Source organism: Schistocerca piceifrons, chromosome 7, assembly GCF_021461385.2.
Source record: "Schistocerca piceifrons isolate TAMUIC-IGC-003096 chromosome 7, iqSchPice1.1, whole genome shotgun sequence".
Lineage (NCBI taxonomy): Eukaryota > Metazoa > Arthropoda > Insecta > Orthoptera > Acrididae > Schistocerca > Schistocerca piceifrons.
Genome location: NC_060144.1, coordinates 460,143,265 through 460,161,491, shown reverse-complemented (window position 1 = coordinate 460,161,491; position 18,227 = coordinate 460,143,265). Strand labels below are relative to the sequence as shown.

The following is an 18,227-nucleotide window of genomic DNA, read 5'->3' as shown; positions in this document are numbered from 1 at the left end:
AACGTTCTTCAGACCAATCGCGAACAATATTGGCGTGTTGTCAAGGCGCATTGTCGGCCATAACAATAGCATCGCCGAATGGCTGCAAATGGTCTCCAGGTAACCGAACGTAGAAATGTCTAGTCAATGAACGGTTCAGTAGGACCAGAGGATCAAGTTCGTTCCATGTAAACACAGCCAACACCATTATTGAGCACCAGCCTGCACAGTGCTTTGTTGACAACTTGTGTCTTTGTGGGCCAGTAGTAAACTCGAACCCTGCTATTAGCTGTTACAAACTGACATAATTACCCACCTGAGCAGGTCACGCTTTTCTAACCGACTACTGTCCACCTGATATAATAACGAGCCCAGGAGAGGCGCTGCCGGCGATTTCGTGCTTTTAGTAAAGCCACAGGTGCAGATCGTCTTCTGCCATAGCCCATTAACGCCAGATTACGCCGCTCTGTTCTAACGGACACGTTCGTCTCACGTCCCACACTCTTTTCTGCTGTTATTTAACTCAGTGTTTATTTTCTCTTAGCAATGACAACTCCTAGCAAACACCGCCGTCGACCTCTGCGATATGCGAAATGTAATGTCCCACGCGTCTAGCTCGAACTATCATACCAGTCGTGCGGCCATAAGAAAGCCTTTCATATGAATTACCTGAGTACAAATTACTGCTCCGCCAGTTCGCTCGTCTTTAATACCTTGTGTACGCGATACTACCGTCACCTGTATATGTGTTTATATCTGCTCAAAATTCAAATGTGTGTGAAATTTTATGGGACTTAACTTCTAAGGTCATCAGTCCCTAAGCTTACTCACTACTTAACCTAAATTATCCTAAGGACAAACACACAAGCCCATACCCGAGGGAGGATTCGAACTTCCGCCGGGACCAGCCGCGCAGTCCATGACTGCAGCGCCTTAGACCGATTTATATCTGTATAGCATGAATTTTATCACCTCAAAGTACACAATATGGATAAGAACCAGGAGGACAATAAGACTAGAAACTGAGAACGAACTGTTTAGAATAAAAAGTCTTTCAGTCCTACTGTTGAGTCTGTGTGTCAAAGAGGGAATGACGGAAAGAAAATATTGGTTCAACGGTTGAGCTAAAATTAAGGATGAAAGGATATGAGTGATGAGATTCGCTGACGACATTGTAGTCTTTAATGAACCTGAGGAAAACTTACAGGATCTGCTGAGTTCTGAATAGGGATTGAGAGTGAATCGAAGAAAGACGATAGTAAGGAAAAATAGGAGAAAAGAGAACAGCAATAAACTTAACATCAAAATCTATGGTCACTGAAATTAAGGAATTCTGCTACCTTGGGAGCAAAATATGCCATGACCGACGTAGCAAGAAGAAAATAAAAGGCAGCCATGACTGATAAACAGGGCATTTCGTGGCCAAGAGAATTCTAGTGGTATCACACTTAGGACTTAAATTGAGGAAGAAATTTTTGAGAATGAGTGGAGAACAGTGGTTGTGGTTCTTGGACAGTGAGACAACTGGTAAAGAAGAATACTGAAGTGTCAGACATGTGTGCCTAGAGAAACCATTTGAATGTGTTGAGAACTGATAAGAAAAGTAATTAGGATGTTCTCCACAGAATCGGCAAGAAATGGAATATATGGAAAACACTGACCTGAAGAAGGGGCAAGATGATGGGACATGTGTTAAGACATAAGAGAATAGTACCCTTGGGACTAGAGGAACTGTAAAGGCTAACAACTGTAAGGGAAGACAGAGAGCCGAATATATCCAGAAAGTAACTGACAACGGAGGAAGCAAATGTTGGTCTGAAATGAAGAGGTTACATCAGGAGGGCTAGTCATCTCGTTAAACTGTCCACCATTTCTAATTTCATCCTTTGTAGTGCAATATCAGCAGGACATTTATTTAAATTAACAGTAATGCTGCAAAAAAGTGCAGTAAAGTTCCCTGGGGAGAGAAAAAGGAAACCTAATTAGCTCCTTAAGCGCAATATACAAAAATTCCGTGGCAACCTGGCGCTAAAGTTACTGGGCATCATGTGAAGTCGCTGCTTTTGGATTATGTGGCGGCGTCTTACCGACCGTGGGAGTTGCTCTCCCTTCGCGTGTGCAAGGCAAGGGATGAAGATGGTTCTTCCACGTGAGGCTCTCTTGTGATGGTATCCTAAGACCGCTGGTAGGGGAGCCACTCAATGGATAAATTTGAACGACGAAGACATAAAGCCGCCAGCATTTCTTTAAAATAACGTAATCTCCCTCTTTCATATCTGTCATCGCCGCCTTGCCAAAATGAGAATAGGTTATCCATGAGGTGACCTCTCGCGTCATTATCTTTCCTTGCTCTAAGCACAATCCTTTTATCTCTGACAAGGTCCATGATAAAGTAGTCATTGCGGTGACCAGCTGTGGAAGAACAATGTTATCTTCCCAGTTTTCTATGAAACGTATACAGATACGTGTGTGCGTGTTTACAAGTCACGCTTTGAGCACAGATAGGCGCTCCGTGTAATATAATGGACACATTCTTGATAGGCCACTTTAAAGTACCACCTCATTGTCAAACGCATCTGTAAACTGCTTTTATTAGTTATTTGTTTTTCTTATAGATATGACTTGTGTGTAGGTGTTGACAGATGTGAAAATTACCGAACTATCTGTTTAATAAGTCACAGCTGCAAAATACTAAGGCGAATTCTCTACAGACGAATGGAAAAACTGGTTGAAGCCGACTTCGGGGAAGATCAGTTTGGATTCCGTAGAAATATTGGAACACGTGAGGTAATACTGAACTTACGACTTATCTTAGAAGAAACATTAAGGAAAGGCAAACCTACGTTCCTAGCATTTGTAGACTTAGAGAAAGCTTTTGACAATGTTGACTGGAATACTCTCTTTCAAATTCTAAATGTGGCAGGGGTAAAATACAGGGAGCGAAAGGCTATTTACAATTTGTACAGAAACCAGGTGGCAGTTATAAGTGTCGAGGGGAGGGGCATGAAAGGGAAGCACTGGTTGAGAAGGGGGTGAGACAGGATTGTAGCCTAACCCCGATGTTATTCAATCTATATATTGAGCAAGCAGTAAAGGAAACAAAAGAAAAATTCGGAGTAGGTATTAAAATTCATGGAGAAGAAATAAAAACTTTGAGGTTCGCCGATGACATTATAATTGGGTCAGAGACAGCAAAGGACTTGGAACAGCGGTTGAACGCAATGGACAGTGTCTTGAAAGGAGGATATAAGATGAACATCAAGAAAAGCAAAACGAAGATAATGGAATGTAGTCGAATTAAGTCGGGTGATGCTGAGGGAATTAGATTGAGAAATGAGACACTTGAAATAGTAAAGGAGTTTTGCTGTTTGGGGAGCAAAATAACTGATGATGGTCGAAGTAGAGAGGATATAAAATGTAGACTGTCAATGGCAAGGAAAGCATTTCTGAAGATGAGAAATTTGTTAACATCGAGTATAGATTTAAGTGTCAGGAAGTCGTTTCTGAAAGTATTAGTATGGAGTGTAGCCATGTATGGAAGTGAAACATGGACGGTAAATAGTTTGTACAAGAAGAGAATAGAAGGTTTCGAAATGTGGTGCTACAGAAGAATGCTGAAGATTGGATGGGTAGATAACATAGCTAATGATGAGGTACTGAATAGAATTGGAAAGAAGAGAAATTTGTGGCACAACTTGACAAGGAGAAGGGAAAGGTTGGTAGGACATGTTATGAGGCATCAAGGGATCACAAACTTAGCATTGGAGGGCAGCATGGAGGGTAAAAATTGTAGAGGGCGACCAAGAGATGGATACAGTATGAAGATTCAGAAGGATGTCGGTAGCAGTAGGTACTGGGAGATGAAGAAGCTTGCACAGGATAGAGTAGCATGGAGAACTGCATCAAACCATCTCAGGACTGAAGACCAAAATAACAACAACAACATTACTTTTTAATCGATTGATTAACGGTCTTTGGAGAGAGGTCTTATCCTTTACAAGTGTAAGGAAATAAGAAAGCTATTTTCGTAATACCCGACTATTTAGCCTATGTCGGTACATACGCTTGCGCAGTCGTTCTCGGAAGTGGGCCAGTTGAAATCCTGGTTGTGGAATTTTCTCACTGCCACTTTTTGGTTGGGGTGTGCCTGATCATCAGTCTTTGCACCAATGTCTTGGTGTAAATTTGAAAGTTCTCCGCATTGTCTCATGAGATCAGGGCATGTGGCTCTTTTGACAGTGATCAGTTGCATGGGAACGACAAGCCCCGCGACTCCCTAGATGTTCGTCGAGTGGCATCGGGTGCGGGCAACGACTCTCGCCATTTTCCTTCATTTCATCCATAACTAAACCTGCCCAATAACCCACTGTGAAGGCACTCACCGCAGGGATACACACTTGAAACATCATATCAAGCAGACGAAAGGCAATGACAAACCCCTTCCACTAGGGCCACACCTAGATCAGCGCTGCAGGAGTCATAATGCTGCTCCCCTATGCCTTTTCCGTAAGTGTTTGACTACTTTGGCTGCTATCAACATTACAAGATTCGAATCTGTCCTGAAAGTAGGCTCAAAAATCAGAATTACCAGCACATTATCTTTGGCGCTGCGTGTGGATTAATTTCACACACGCAGCATCACCTTCCAAAAGACCACTCCTCCGCCCGGCCCTCCCTCTCCCCACTCCGCCCTCCTCCACAGACACTTCCATCCGCTCAAGTCTTCTTAATCTCCGCGATACTTCACGGTGGCGGCACACTGAACATTTATGAAAGGTATATGATAACACCGACCTTGAAGGTAGTTGAGAAAAGCACCTCAATGTTGCATATGAACACACACGTGTTACCAAACAAGGAGAAGGTAGATGGCAGCATGCTAAAAACTTAACTCTTCATCAAGAAAAAAAAACAAATTTATTTTAAAAATTTCTTCGAACTATTATCAAGAATTTCTTCTCACGTGTGAAATTTGAGAAACATAAGTAAATGCAAGAAAACTAGCAACGAGACATTAATATTTGAAATTTAGGCTACTTTCAGTTAAAGTTTTCAGTCGTGACATTAAGTTGACTCTTGCCTCAAATAAATTAAATAAAGCATCGTATGAATTTAGGCCTTAGTAAAGATAATAAAAATTTCATTTAACACATGCCACAAAGAAAAAATGAAACCTCGGGCATAACTGAATTTCTAGTTATCATATGAGTTTACATAGCATATTTGAAAACCAAACTACAGCCATAAAATAGTGTGAATACAAGCTTTGAGTAAAACAGAGAAATTATATTTGAAATCCTATAAGGTGGTAATGGGTTTCTTGTAAAAGGAAAAGGATCAGAATATCGGATTTAATTAGATTATATTTCTCTCAGGCTAGTTCTATAAAATAATTTATAAATTATATTCAAAAAATAGTTTAAAACAAAGCAGCAAGTAGTAACACAGAACTTACATTAATCCTGAGGAGTAACTAAATTTCACAATACCACAGCAAATAGTACCCATAAACCAACAACTTTCGGAAAAACATCACGCACGTAATCTCGAATATAGCAATCAGCGTAATAGCTCATGCGTCCGAGATGACAATAGGACTAATACACAGAACAATTGTAAAGAAAATTGTAAATCTATTAAATGACGATCAATTTGGCTTCTGATTAGTAAAGGGACGAGAGAGACCTGGCGCTTGATAGGATTCGTCGAGCTAGAAAATTTCTCGAAGGTGCAAAATAGTGTATGTTATTCGAGACTCTGAGACAAATGGGAGTAAGCTGCAGAGAAAGGCGGGTAATATACAATATGTACAAGAGTCAAGAGAGAACTACAAGAATGTAAGACCAAGAATGGTGTGCGTGGATTAAAAAAGGTGTAAGACAGGACTGCAGTCTCTGTCGCATACTGTTCGATCTATACATCGAAGAAGCAATGACGGAGGACAAAAGAAATGTTTAAGAGTAGGATTAAAATACTTTGTGAAAGGATATCGATGATCAAATTTGCTGATGGCACTGATATCATCAGTGAAAGGGAAGATGAATTATAGGATGTGTTGAATGGAATGAAAAGTATAATATGTACAGAAAATGGGCTGAGAGTACAACAGAAAAAGCCAAAGGTAATAAGATGTACCAAAAATCAGAATAACGAGAAGCTTGACATCAAAATTGGTGATCACGAAGTTAAGGAATTGTGCTAACTTGCCAACAGATTTACCCAGGACGGACGAAGCGAGGAATGCATAAAAGACATTATAGCAGAGTCAAAGAGGACATTGCTGGCAAAGAACGTCCACTGGTACTAAACATAGGCCTTAATTTGAGGAAGAAATTTCTGAGTGTGTACGTTTTGTATACAGCATTGTGTGGTAGAGAATCCTGGATAGTGGAAAAACGAGAACAGAACAGAATCGAAGCTTGTGAGATGTAATGCTATAGAAGAATGTTGAGAATTAGGTGGACTGATATAGAATAAGAAGGGCCTTGGCAGAATCAACGAAGTAAGCAACACATGGAAAACATTGACGCGGAAACGGTATAGGATGATAGGAGATTTGTTACATCAGGGACTAACCTCACGGTTCTTGAGGATGCTGCAGAGGTTAGAAACTGTAAGAGAAGAGAGAGATTTGAATACTTTAAACTAATCATTGAGGACATGGGGTTCAAGTGCTGCTCTGAGATGAATAAGTTGGCCCAGGACAGGAATTCGAGGTGATACGTATTAAACCAGTCAGAAGATTGGTGGATCAAAAAAAAAGTCCGTTCTCAAGGCTCGCGTTCCCCTCTCCACTTTCTGGGCCTTAACTGTAGTTACATCTTTATAAAGGATGGCTGGAACACCTCAGCTGTTCAGTGTAAAATGGTAAATCAAAGTATCTCCAGCTTTATTTTATTTTTGATACCACTTTCGCCTTTACACTACGCTATCTTTATGCCCCCTCCCGGTGTGCCGTAGGGTTTTGGAACATATATTGTATTCGAACATTACGAAGTACCTCGAAGAATACGATTTACTGACACATAGCACGGTTTCAGAAAATATCTTTCTTGTGAAACACAACTAGCTCTTTATGCTCGTGAAGTAATAACTGCTATTGAATTGGCATGTCAAATTGATTCCATATCTTTAGATTTCCAGAAGGCTTTCGACACCGTTCCTCACAAGCGTCTTCTAACCAAACTGCGTGCCTACGGAGTATCACCTCAGTTGTGTGACTGGATTCGTGATTTCCTGTCAGAAAGGTCACAGTTCGTAGTAATGGATAGAAAGTCACCGAGTAAAACAGAAGTAATATCCGGCGTTCCCCAAGAATGGGTCATACGGCCTCTATTGTTTCTGATCTGTACTAACGACAGAGGAGACAATCTGAGTAACCGTCTTAGATTGTTTATAGATGATGCTGTCATTGTCGTCTTGTAAAGTCATCAGATGATCAAAACGGCTTGCAAACTGATTTAGATAAGATATCTGCATGGTGCGAAAAGTGGCAATTGACCGTGAATAAGGAAAAGTGTGAAGTTATTCACATGAGTGCTAAAAGAAATCAGCTAAATTTCGATTACGCGATTAGTCACACAAATCTGAAGGTTGTAAATTCAACAAAATGGTTAGGGATTAAAATTACAAATAACCTAAACTGGAACGATCACATAGATAATATAGTGGGTGGAGCAAACCAAAGAGCGCAATTCATTGGCAGAACACTTAGCAGGCGCAACAGGTCTCCTAAAGGGCCTGCTTACATCACGCTTGTCCGCCCTATTCTGGGGTATTTCTGTGCGGTGTGGGATCCGCGTTAGGTGGGACTGACGGAATACATCACAAAAGTGCAAAGAAGAGCTGCTGGTTTTGTATTATCGCAAAGTAGGGGAGATAGTGTCCCAGACATTATACGTGTATTGGAGTGGCAATCATTAAAACAAAGGCGTTTTTCTTTGCGACGGGATCTTCTCATGAAATTTAAATCACCACTTTTCTCCTTCGATTGCGAAAACATTCTCTTGGCACGCACTTACATAGGGCGAAATGATCATACGATAAAATGAAAGAAATCAGGGCTCGCACAGAAAAATTTAAGTGCTCGTTTTTCCCGCGTGCCGTTCGAGAGTGGAACGGTAGAGACACAGTTTGAAGGTAGTTCATTGAACCCTCTGCCAGGCACGTTATTGTGAATAGCAGAGTAATCACGTAGGTGTATATGTAGATGTAGATGTGAAGGAAGAATCCCTCCTGTTGTACAATTCAAACAGGGGCCAGCAAGTATCTGTAGATTTCTTTTTAACCAAGCGATTGCTTTGACCATCGCTTTGTTTAAAAGAAGTCTGCTGTGCCGTCAGGTCTGTTTGCTACCACTGCCTCTTTATAAAAAGCTTACTGCTAACTGCCGGATTATTCTGCAGCACTGCGCAACGCAGTGAACTGACTTCGGTTATCTGCCGAGTTTCAGTAAATCTAGAATTTAGGAAAAAAACAAACCAGCGAAATAAATGACACCTCACATCTTGTGAAATCTGTGAATTCTACAGTTGTACTCCTTACAGTTCCTAGGGATTAACTGCACACAAACAGATCTGTTGGTACGCCTGCAGAACCCGGGACCGCCTCCAGCAGCAGCGCGGCGACCACGGCGACGCCCGCCGGCAGCCTGAGCGAGTCGCCGGCCGCCGCTGGCGCGCCGCAGCCCCCGGAGGCGGCGCAGCTGCAGAGCAGCGCCTCTCCCCAACCGCCGCCGCCGCCGCCCCCGCACGTCGCCCACGCGGCGCCCACGCCCGGTGCCGCTGGCAGTGGGCGGCGGCCGGGCCAGCACACGGTGGCGCCGCTGCTCCTGGCGCACATCTTCGACACACACTCGCCCGCCAACAAGCACCACCACCACGACCACCGCTGGGGACCTCACTTCGAGGACGACGGCCTCAACGTCACCAACGTCACCGTCCAGGTCGGCGACACCGCCGTCCTCAACTGCAAGATCAGCCTCTTGCAGGACAAAGTGGTAAGTCACCGTGTGTCACATACGTTGCGGAGTCATAGAAGGTCATCACGTTGCGGCAGGCCGGGTTGTCCTCGCACTATTCTTTACACAATCAGCTCATCTTCCTGGATAGGTTTCTGGTTGTCTGCCCCTTCACTCGGCGATGGTAGATACAGGTTTAGCCAATAAAAACAGCGTTGACGAAAATTCGACTAAATAACGACTACGAAAAGGCCACATAACTCCAGTTCGTGGGCAGTAACTGCTAGTTTGTTAAACTATCGAGCGTTCGGGATATCTAAAATTTACTTTAAATTGGTTTATTTACTTTGAAACACAGGACATGTTTAGCGAGTCCGTATTTAACATCCCAACATCAATTATGCAATGTTACTGATTATCTCTGTTAGAAGTTCACACGCGAAATCATCCAGAAGAAATTTAATCCTAAACAATCGCTGGCCCACTACTACTTGCGAGTGAACATACTCAGTCGTTTAGTGAGCTTCTTGTAAGAAGTGCACGCCGTAATATTTCGTAATCTGCGCGAAACACGCCACGTGGAGTTTATGTACGACATGAAATGTTCACACGAAAATATCTTCTAAAATAAACTATTTACGAAACTCAAACTTTCACAAAATACACAACACTTTAGTTGCTTTTCGTCAACGACACGAGAATTGGTCAAACGTGCGAATATCTTCATTTTGGTACAGGTTTGGCATAGGTCTTTAGCAGAAGACGCCTCCCGAGCGACTATAACGACTCATGGATCTGAGAAACAAAGCCCTATTCAAACGCGTGGGAAATGTTGAATTCGTATTGGCTAGTGTGTTAAGCAGCCAATGGCATCATCTCGTGCACTTCTATACTCGCGGCATTTGTAATGTCAGCCAATCGGATTACCCCAAATAATTTAGGCTAGAAATTTCGTAATTCCGAAACTAAATAATATTTAATGAAAACAAAATAGGATTTCTTTCCACAAAGTAATTTACTAATGAATTTAATACTCAACGCCCCTTCCGGCTGCCTTTTTAGACGTCTAGCTCTCTATGGTCATTAATCACAAACTCCCTTCATGCACATCAACTTTTTTCACACATACATTTACATTGTTTGAACTAAAACACTCACAGAGCCAAAACATGTTGAAATATTACTTTTCCATTTAACTTTTAATGAAAACAGAAATCCGTCTAATGAACCCAAAGAAAAATTGTAATAATTAGATTATGTCAACTAGTCATCTTGGTTGTAGCTTCATTTGGTACTATAGATGAATGCATTACAGTCCAGGACGTGTTTTAGGTAAAAAGTTGACTCTCAGAAAGTGCTGACGTACTTGATACGAAATTTTAAATGTATTGTTGTGTTATCCATAGAATTTCTTATACTAACTATGTAAACGATTGACTAATATTTAATAGTACTTCTTTAGATTCATATAGAGTATGTATAACGCATTGAAATCAGCATTTCGCAAGTACACTGTTCGCTCGGCTAAGTAGCTAGCGTGAGAATCAAAATCTGCTATCCTCCCGCCTCCAAGGCAAGCTACTCTTTCAGTGCAAGATGACGGAATAGTTTGCTTAGTTACAACGTCTCTTAGCTAACTTGGCATAGGAACGAGAGAAATAAACATAACGGTGAAAAAAATCACCGATCCTTAGGAGCTATCAGACTAATGCAATGTAACACCGGCACTAGCCTTGACAATGGACAGGAAGGGAATCCACAATCTTAGCCCCGTATACCGCATCCAGCTGAAGTCATTAATTGCTGATCACCCCGTTAGAGCTGTAAAATTGCACCCATGTCAATTGTTTCGTTTCTTCCAGTGTTTCAGATAGTCCAAGACATTTACGTCTATTTATTCAGGGGTTCAGTTGTGGTGCGACAGGGGTAGGTTAAGGAACACATGTGTGCTACCCTAAGAACACAGAAGTTGTCTTGTATTGTAACACTACCGGCAGTTACCAAATTAGCCTCTCCAATAACGGAACCCTACTGAGAACCGTTTAGCCTGATCGTGGCTGTACGTAATGACAGGGAATCTGACTATAATTTAGTAATGGCGAAGTAAGTGAAACAGAAACAATAACAAAGCGAAGGGTTTTGACCTGACATTATAATAATATTTGGGGAAACTGTAATTATATATACATGCAGTCGCTAGACTAATTAGGCAATGCGATATCAAGTTTTATGGCAAAGTGGAAATAAACTTCGCCTAAGAAAACTTTCCTCACTTGGGGCCCTAACTAATGTCTTCCAACACAGTTACTCTCCAAATTGTACGCTTAGTTGCCCTAGCGAACAACACAACAGCTAACCCTTGTTCAGAATATAGAATGGTCAATAAATAAAACAGAACACACTGTCTCACAATAACACTTCCTATTGTGCAAAAATTACTATGCAGTATAATGAACAAATACCGAAGGGAATATGAACCTATTATTAAAGTCTGCCTGGCAGTATCATGAGCTACAATTCTCTTAATGAACTATCACAAAAAATCATGATTTGGAACAGTAGTAATTACCATAGGCTTCAGAAATTTGCACATGCAGTCACAATACTCTATGGAAATAGGTAGTACAGCTGCTAATATTATTAAAAAATTGGTGCATAATTCATGAATATACCGATTGCTACACTTGCTCAGAAGGAACCTTGACTTTCATTTACCACACAAATGAAGTAGCTTAGGTGGTCCCTTGAGCTGGTATGGTTTTTAAGAACCGTAATTAGTTGTAAATCGTAACACACAAAATCAAGGAAATGGCAAATATGTTTAGTAACACCTTTAAGAATAATGACTAGTGCAAAATTAGTCAAACGGTTAACAAGGGGACCTAGCGACTAGTCTATCATTGGACTCAAAACCAAACTGACTTCATAAATGAATGTATAACTTGAAACAAACGTCTGTTTACAAACTCGCTCAAAGGGAAATAATACTGCTTGGCAACTTCTTACTTAATGAAAATCATTCGTTGTGAACACAGTTTAGGAAACTCCAAGATGAAAATTTGTGTCGAGAAAATCATTTACCACTCTACAGGAAACTAACCAAACTTCATATTCCACAAATTTAATAAAAACTGCAAAATGTTTTTCTGCCAAAACTGTTTCTTTAATAAAATCTGGACACTCGGTCTTAATTCACTTCGAAAGGACCCTGTCTAGGAATGTGACTGGGGATAGTCGTGGGTGTGCACATGTAAGTTATGAGTTCCATAAAAAGTTGTTATTCGATACATCATACCTGGTACATTGGATGTACATATTTAGATACCAGTTCTGCTGAAGGTGGTGGCGCGTGTGGCAAATTACTGTGGCTATACAACTGGTTGTAAAGCAACCATGGTTTTTGATTTTAGCCATGCCCTGATATAGCGCTTCTTGGAGTCGTAAATTTAACCAAACAGGGATAATAATCTTACCTTGCTCGACAGGTCACTTAACATTCTCACTGAACATTCCATTCGAGGCTAATTTAGATGCTCGCAAGCTCTTCTTGCCTCGGTTTATACATCGAAATTAACCACAAGGCTGATCAAGGCTGCCACCGACCACTCAGTGGCACACTCAGAACTCGAATATTCATTCTATTCATTATCACAGTCAGAACTCGAATTGCCACTCGCCACAAAGGAAACAAGCGCCTTGAGCGCTTCTTTAGATCCACCAAGCTACGTCCATGGTGTCGGGGCTTTACTCCGGGTCTTACAATTAGCTTCACTACTTGTGGACCAGTAAAAATAGAGAATTTTTATAAACTATTACATTCACAGAGTATTACATATAAAATGAAAGGCACAGCTACAATGTAATTTCTTAAAACGTCAAATATTAATAAATTCTTAAAAACCAAAGATATTTACCATGCAGATACACAAGTGTACAATGTCAGCAGAGAACGTACACGGAAAGCACTTTAATCTATAGATTACTGGTGTTACTGCCTCATTTCTAAACATGCAAAATCACGACTTTTCGTCATGTAAAATAACTACAGTTGTTGTGTCAGTTGGCTCAGTGGAGACGGGCGACTTAATGTGCCACTGTGAGCAATTGCATTTTGCTAGGTGCACGACTCTAAAAGTACACAGTTTGTAGTTCCCATCATAGTGTTTGTGTGGAAACTTTTTGAGTCGTGATGCAGCAATTATTGTCTGGTTTGAAACCGACGGTCATTATCAATACGTTGCACTCGTCTCCAGGCTCTCTCGGTTAGCATATTTTCCATGTTCTGTTCTAACACCGTTTTACATGGCTGCAAGTGATATGACGATGCGCGATAATACACCGACAATTCTGGCAGCTTCATTCCTGGTGTGGCCATGAGCACATCCCATCATTATTCCTCCTTTCTGCCATTCTGTCTCTTTGTCGACCCATATTTCTAAACTGATTGTTTGCTAACGGCTGGCCTATGTACATCACTTCATTGTTCTGGCTTAAATCGTTGGGCGGTACATGACATCGCTCTAACAATTCTTCAGCGCCCCAATGTTCACTTTTAAGAGGTAACTAATAGTTTGTCTGATAATATTATAAGGAGCAGTGAATCATTCTCTTGAAAAATTATAAATGACTGTGCTGGTAAACTTCTACGTTATTTGATTTTCAAGCAGCTGAGCAAAACTCAACGTACTCAGTTTTCTCTTTACTTATTCTAATCATCACTAAACTGACACAATATTTTTAGCGCAACGCAATCTGACTTTCAGTAATACTTCACAAGAATGGCCCTGACTAACAATATCCTATACTTTTCATGAATCATTTACCTCACAAAAATCTTCGTTACTCAACCACTGAAATACAGCGAGTGCTAATACTGCCAGCTAAATAAAAGTTTCTAACTACTGAAGGCACTAACTACTGATAGGCATAGTTAGCAAATGAAAGATTTTGATAGAGAACAAACAATGTATTTACCTTAACAATGTTCAAAAGTTATAATATATATCTATGAATTCATGACATCCATCTTGACAAATTTCCTTTTTGTGGCTGACACACGTCCAGATCGTACGCTTACAGTAGCCTCTCAAAACTCTGGCATCTCACTCTCCACATCCACCACTGCAGGCGGCTCACCTCCAACTGCACAACGCTACGCGCTGTTCACATCCAACTGCCCAACACTACACAAGCGAATATTCCAACAGTGAGTCCAACCAGCCACAGACTGCACACAACACAGTCAAGGATTTACAAACAGAGCGCTACGTCGCGTTACTAACATAAGAACCTAAACAGCCTACTTACAGCAGCCTTTACTCGGAAGTGTCGTGTGCCTCATCACTATCAGATACGGAAAATCATAAGACTCGGTTATCTTAGTGTGATGCCCTAAACTGACATTTCATGATTCTATCTGCCAGCATTCCACTTGTTATATCTTAGCTTTGGTACAGCCTGCGATTTTTGTCTGAATATCGCCTCTGCACCTTACACCCACACCTCTTTCTGTGAAGTTAAATATCTCTGTACTTCCTAAGAGTGGCGGCGTCAGTGGTGTGAACTGATTAGTAGATTTGTAATGCTTAGAGGAAATTCCATTAAACATGAAATACATATTGTTTAATCTTAGAGCACATATTTTTTACTACCAAGAAAGTACTAGTTGACTTCTAGAATCCCTTGAAGGCCTCCTGGTGCTGGTGTGGAATCAGAGCATTATGTAAAAATAAGTACGTTAATCCCATTTTCAGTCTTTGTGGCATGTAGAGCTAAAGTCAGTCTCAGTCATGTGCTGTGTGTATAAAACAGAGTGCTTGTGTCTGTGTCTGGGCTATCCTCCCAAACCACAGTATTGATTTCAATCAAATTTGCCTGAGAAACAGCTCTCCTCACGAGTGTCAGTACTGTTTTATAGCCTCCTAGCTGTTACAGGATTGGAGATGTGGCCAAAACGAGTTTTCTTCGTGTTTCTGCCGTGTAGACTGCCACGCATGAAAGGCATGTTGTGTGGGAACACTATTATCCTGTCTTGCTCTCCAGGCCAGCATGTACGTCAGAGGGCAGAAACAGTTGACTTGCCCTGGACGTGTAGGCTGCCCTGCGTGACAGGCTTCTTGTATTGGAGTATTATAAGTCTACTTCACTGATCTGCTTTGCATGACAGCCTACATGTAAGGGGAAAATACATGATTTTCTTGTTGTGTAGCCCACCCTGCAAGATGTATGTCATGTGGGTATTATCAGCCAGGTTTATGGAACAGTTTTGCAGGGGCTGTAGAAACAGTTGCCTAGCCCTGGACGTGTAGGCTGCCCTGCGTGACAGGCTTGTTATATTCGAATATTATAAGTCTACTTCGCCGACCCGCTTTGCATGACACTCTTTGTGTAAGGGGAAAATACATGATTTACAAGACTTTGTAGTGTAGCCCACCCTGTACGACAGGTATGTTTTGTGGGTATTATCAACCAGGTTTATGGAACAGTATTGCAGGGCATAGCTGGTGACACATTGAGATAGATATTGAAGGGGATGGAAGAACTGGACAAAGAGATCAGATGGTGGGAATGAAGAGACAGAGATTGGGGAGAAGGCAATAGACAAATCGAAATAAGAGAATGAGGTGGACAGACAGAGGGATGAAGAGGTGAGCACAGCGAGGGGAATGGGTTGGTGTGTTCAGTATAGGGGTTAAACCAGGGGGAAGAGGCTAGTTAGACCATAAAGCTGAAATTTTGTTAAAGAAAACGAATGAAACTGTATAATATTCTGAAGGTTCTCGAAAACAAAAGGTAAAAGAATTTTAAACTAACTAAAGATTGCCAAAAATATGTACGTATGCTTTTATGTTCTGAGGATCATTCATCTTCCTACACCCATATGAATGCACACGCACAAGTGCGGAAGGGAGGAAGAAGTTTTAGGGTTATGGACTAATCTTTGTTTCTTAAATCACTTGCATCGTATTCTAAAAACATGCTAATTTTTAGAACATATAGATAAAATTACTTTGACTTTATACACTTGATGAACTGCATTCCTTTATCATGATATGGAAACTTCGCATAAAAGTAGTCAGTTGGTATTATATGCACAGGAAAACGTTGAGGCTATTGCTCTAGGGTCAGACCGATATGCCTGTTAGCGTTCTTATAATAATCGTATTAACAAATTACAGAAAAAGTAACAATAAAATTTAATAAAGCAATAACGATTTGTTTTAGTACCGTTAATTTCAATGCAAAAAGTACTTAAAATTCTTGCATTAACTAACTGTTCCCATTGCCAGAAGCACTGAATGAGAAACAAATCATTGCAGATGTGGCCACTAAATATGAATTTAATAGAGGACTTTATAAGTGTTGTTTATGTCTTTCAAAGTAACAGCTGATTGTCACTAATGGTAGCCATTCCTATATAAATGTAACAATAATGCTGTCTGCACACGAAACACACATGAGCCCACCCACCGCAGGAGCAATAGTGCACCATCTCTTCCACAAAGGAGTCCTTGTAAATATGCCAGTCAGTCTTAATCGTGCTCCATCTTATTCCATTGTTTCCATAACTATAAAGTCAATCTTGGAAGGACCTTAATCCAGTTTTTGACAACGTTAATTAAGAAAGGTACAAGATTTTATACATACTGATACATCTTTCTGCATGAAAATGGTTTTACTCCGCACCCTACATACATTTGCAGCAATGTAATTTTTTAAAGTGTTTTACTGCTGGAATAATGCCCTTCCAGTGGTATTCATTTTCGTGTGCCATCTTTCGAGTACCTAATACACCATGCATTACGTTTCGCTTTTCGTAGTCCAACTGTTATAATTTCTGAACACTTGCTTAAACATCAAGAAAAGAAAGAAAGGTGAACGTAATACCGGAAATTAAGAACAAAAAGTTGTAATAATAGCTAGAGTGGAAGATCATGAGTATACTACTAGTTTCAGAAAGGAAAACCGTTGAAGAATGGAGGTCAGTACAATGCTGTATCAGAATACATTATTACCTTTACCGTTGCGTCTTTCGTCTCAAAAGAGGATGACAAAGTAGTGTTTCATTCGTTGTGCTTCGTTCTAGTTGCTATGACAAGTGTTTTGGAAACCTCACAGAAAATGATTGTACTGATATACTGCGATGTTCCCGAGAGTTTATCACAAAAACAAACAGAACACATTTTTAATTGGCTTTCATGTTGCAAACCCGATATGTAGAAGAAGGATGGCCAAGGCGTCGATCCTTTTAGCAAATTGTCACAGAAGCACAGACGCATTCCCTATTATTTCTTGTGTCAGTATGTACTGAACAACTTGGTGTGTACGGAGCGAGGTGGCGCAGTGGTTAGCACACTCGACTCGCATTCGGGAGGACGACGGTTCAATCCCGTCTCTGGCCATCCTGATTTAGGTTTTCCGCTGTTTCCCTAAATCGCTTCAGGCAAATGCTGGGATGGTTCCTTTGAAAGGGCACGGCCGATTTCCTTCCCCATCCTTCCCTCACCCGAGCTTCCGCTCCGTCTCTAATGACCTCGATGTCGATGGGACGTTAAACACTAATATCCTCCTCCTCCTCCGACTTGGTGTGTGCTGTATAACTTTTGTTTCTATCTTTGCTATAACAGGGAACAGAGTAACAAGGCTTCAGCTATTAATGCTTCGAAGGCTTCAGCTATTAATGCTTCGGAAGAAGAGTCCACAAGATATGCGGCGAATGTGCTATAGCACCTGCAGTTGTAAAAGTCATTCCTATATAAAAGTCACCGTACTCTTCACGTGCCGGCCGGAGTGGCCGAGCGGTTATAGGCGCTTCAGTCTGGAACCGCGCGACTGCTACGGTCGCAGGTTCGAATCCTGCCTCGGGCATGGATGTGTGTGATGTCCTTAGGTTAGTTAGGTTTAAGTAGTTCTAAGTTCTAGGGGACTGATGACCACAGCAGTTAAGTCCCATAGTGCTCAGAGCCATTTGAACCATTTTTGAACTCTTCACGTGAATTTAGATATTTGGACTACTTGCTCACAACGCAGTCGATGTACGACTCGTTTCAAACAAAAATAATTTCTGGTACTACATATAAGTGCCATGCCAAATAATTCACTAAACATTTCAGCTGTCATTCGGTCCACCACTAGTTGACACATACATGAAATGAGAAGAACTCACATTAAAATGAAAAGTTCTATGTTGAACGATACTGCCAAAATAGTAGCTGTCGTAGAGCTTGTTGTACGTAAACTCTGAACTGATAAGTTCTCCAAGAGCATGAAACCTACTGAGGAAGAATGC

At 41.1% G+C, this 18,227-nt stretch overlaps 1 protein-coding gene and 1 non-coding gene across 2 annotated transcripts in view; both read left to right on the top strand.

The window, feature by feature from the left end:
* The window catches only part of LOC124709015, a 151,728-nt gene that overhangs the window by 11,420 nt on the left and 122,081 nt on the right, over nucleotides 1–18,227 (top strand). Inside the window, exon 2 of the mRNA XM_047240663.1 lies at nucleotides 8,574–8,977. Within this exon, the coding sequence (XP_047096619.1) occupies nucleotides 8,574–8,977 (404 nt within the window). The remainder of the gene's footprint in view (nucleotides 1–8,573; nucleotides 8,978–18,227) is intronic.
* On the top strand, nucleotides 17,268–17,340 carry Trnaa-cgc. The gene has a single exon. It is a non-coding gene; the product is annotated as a tRNA-Ala (tRNA).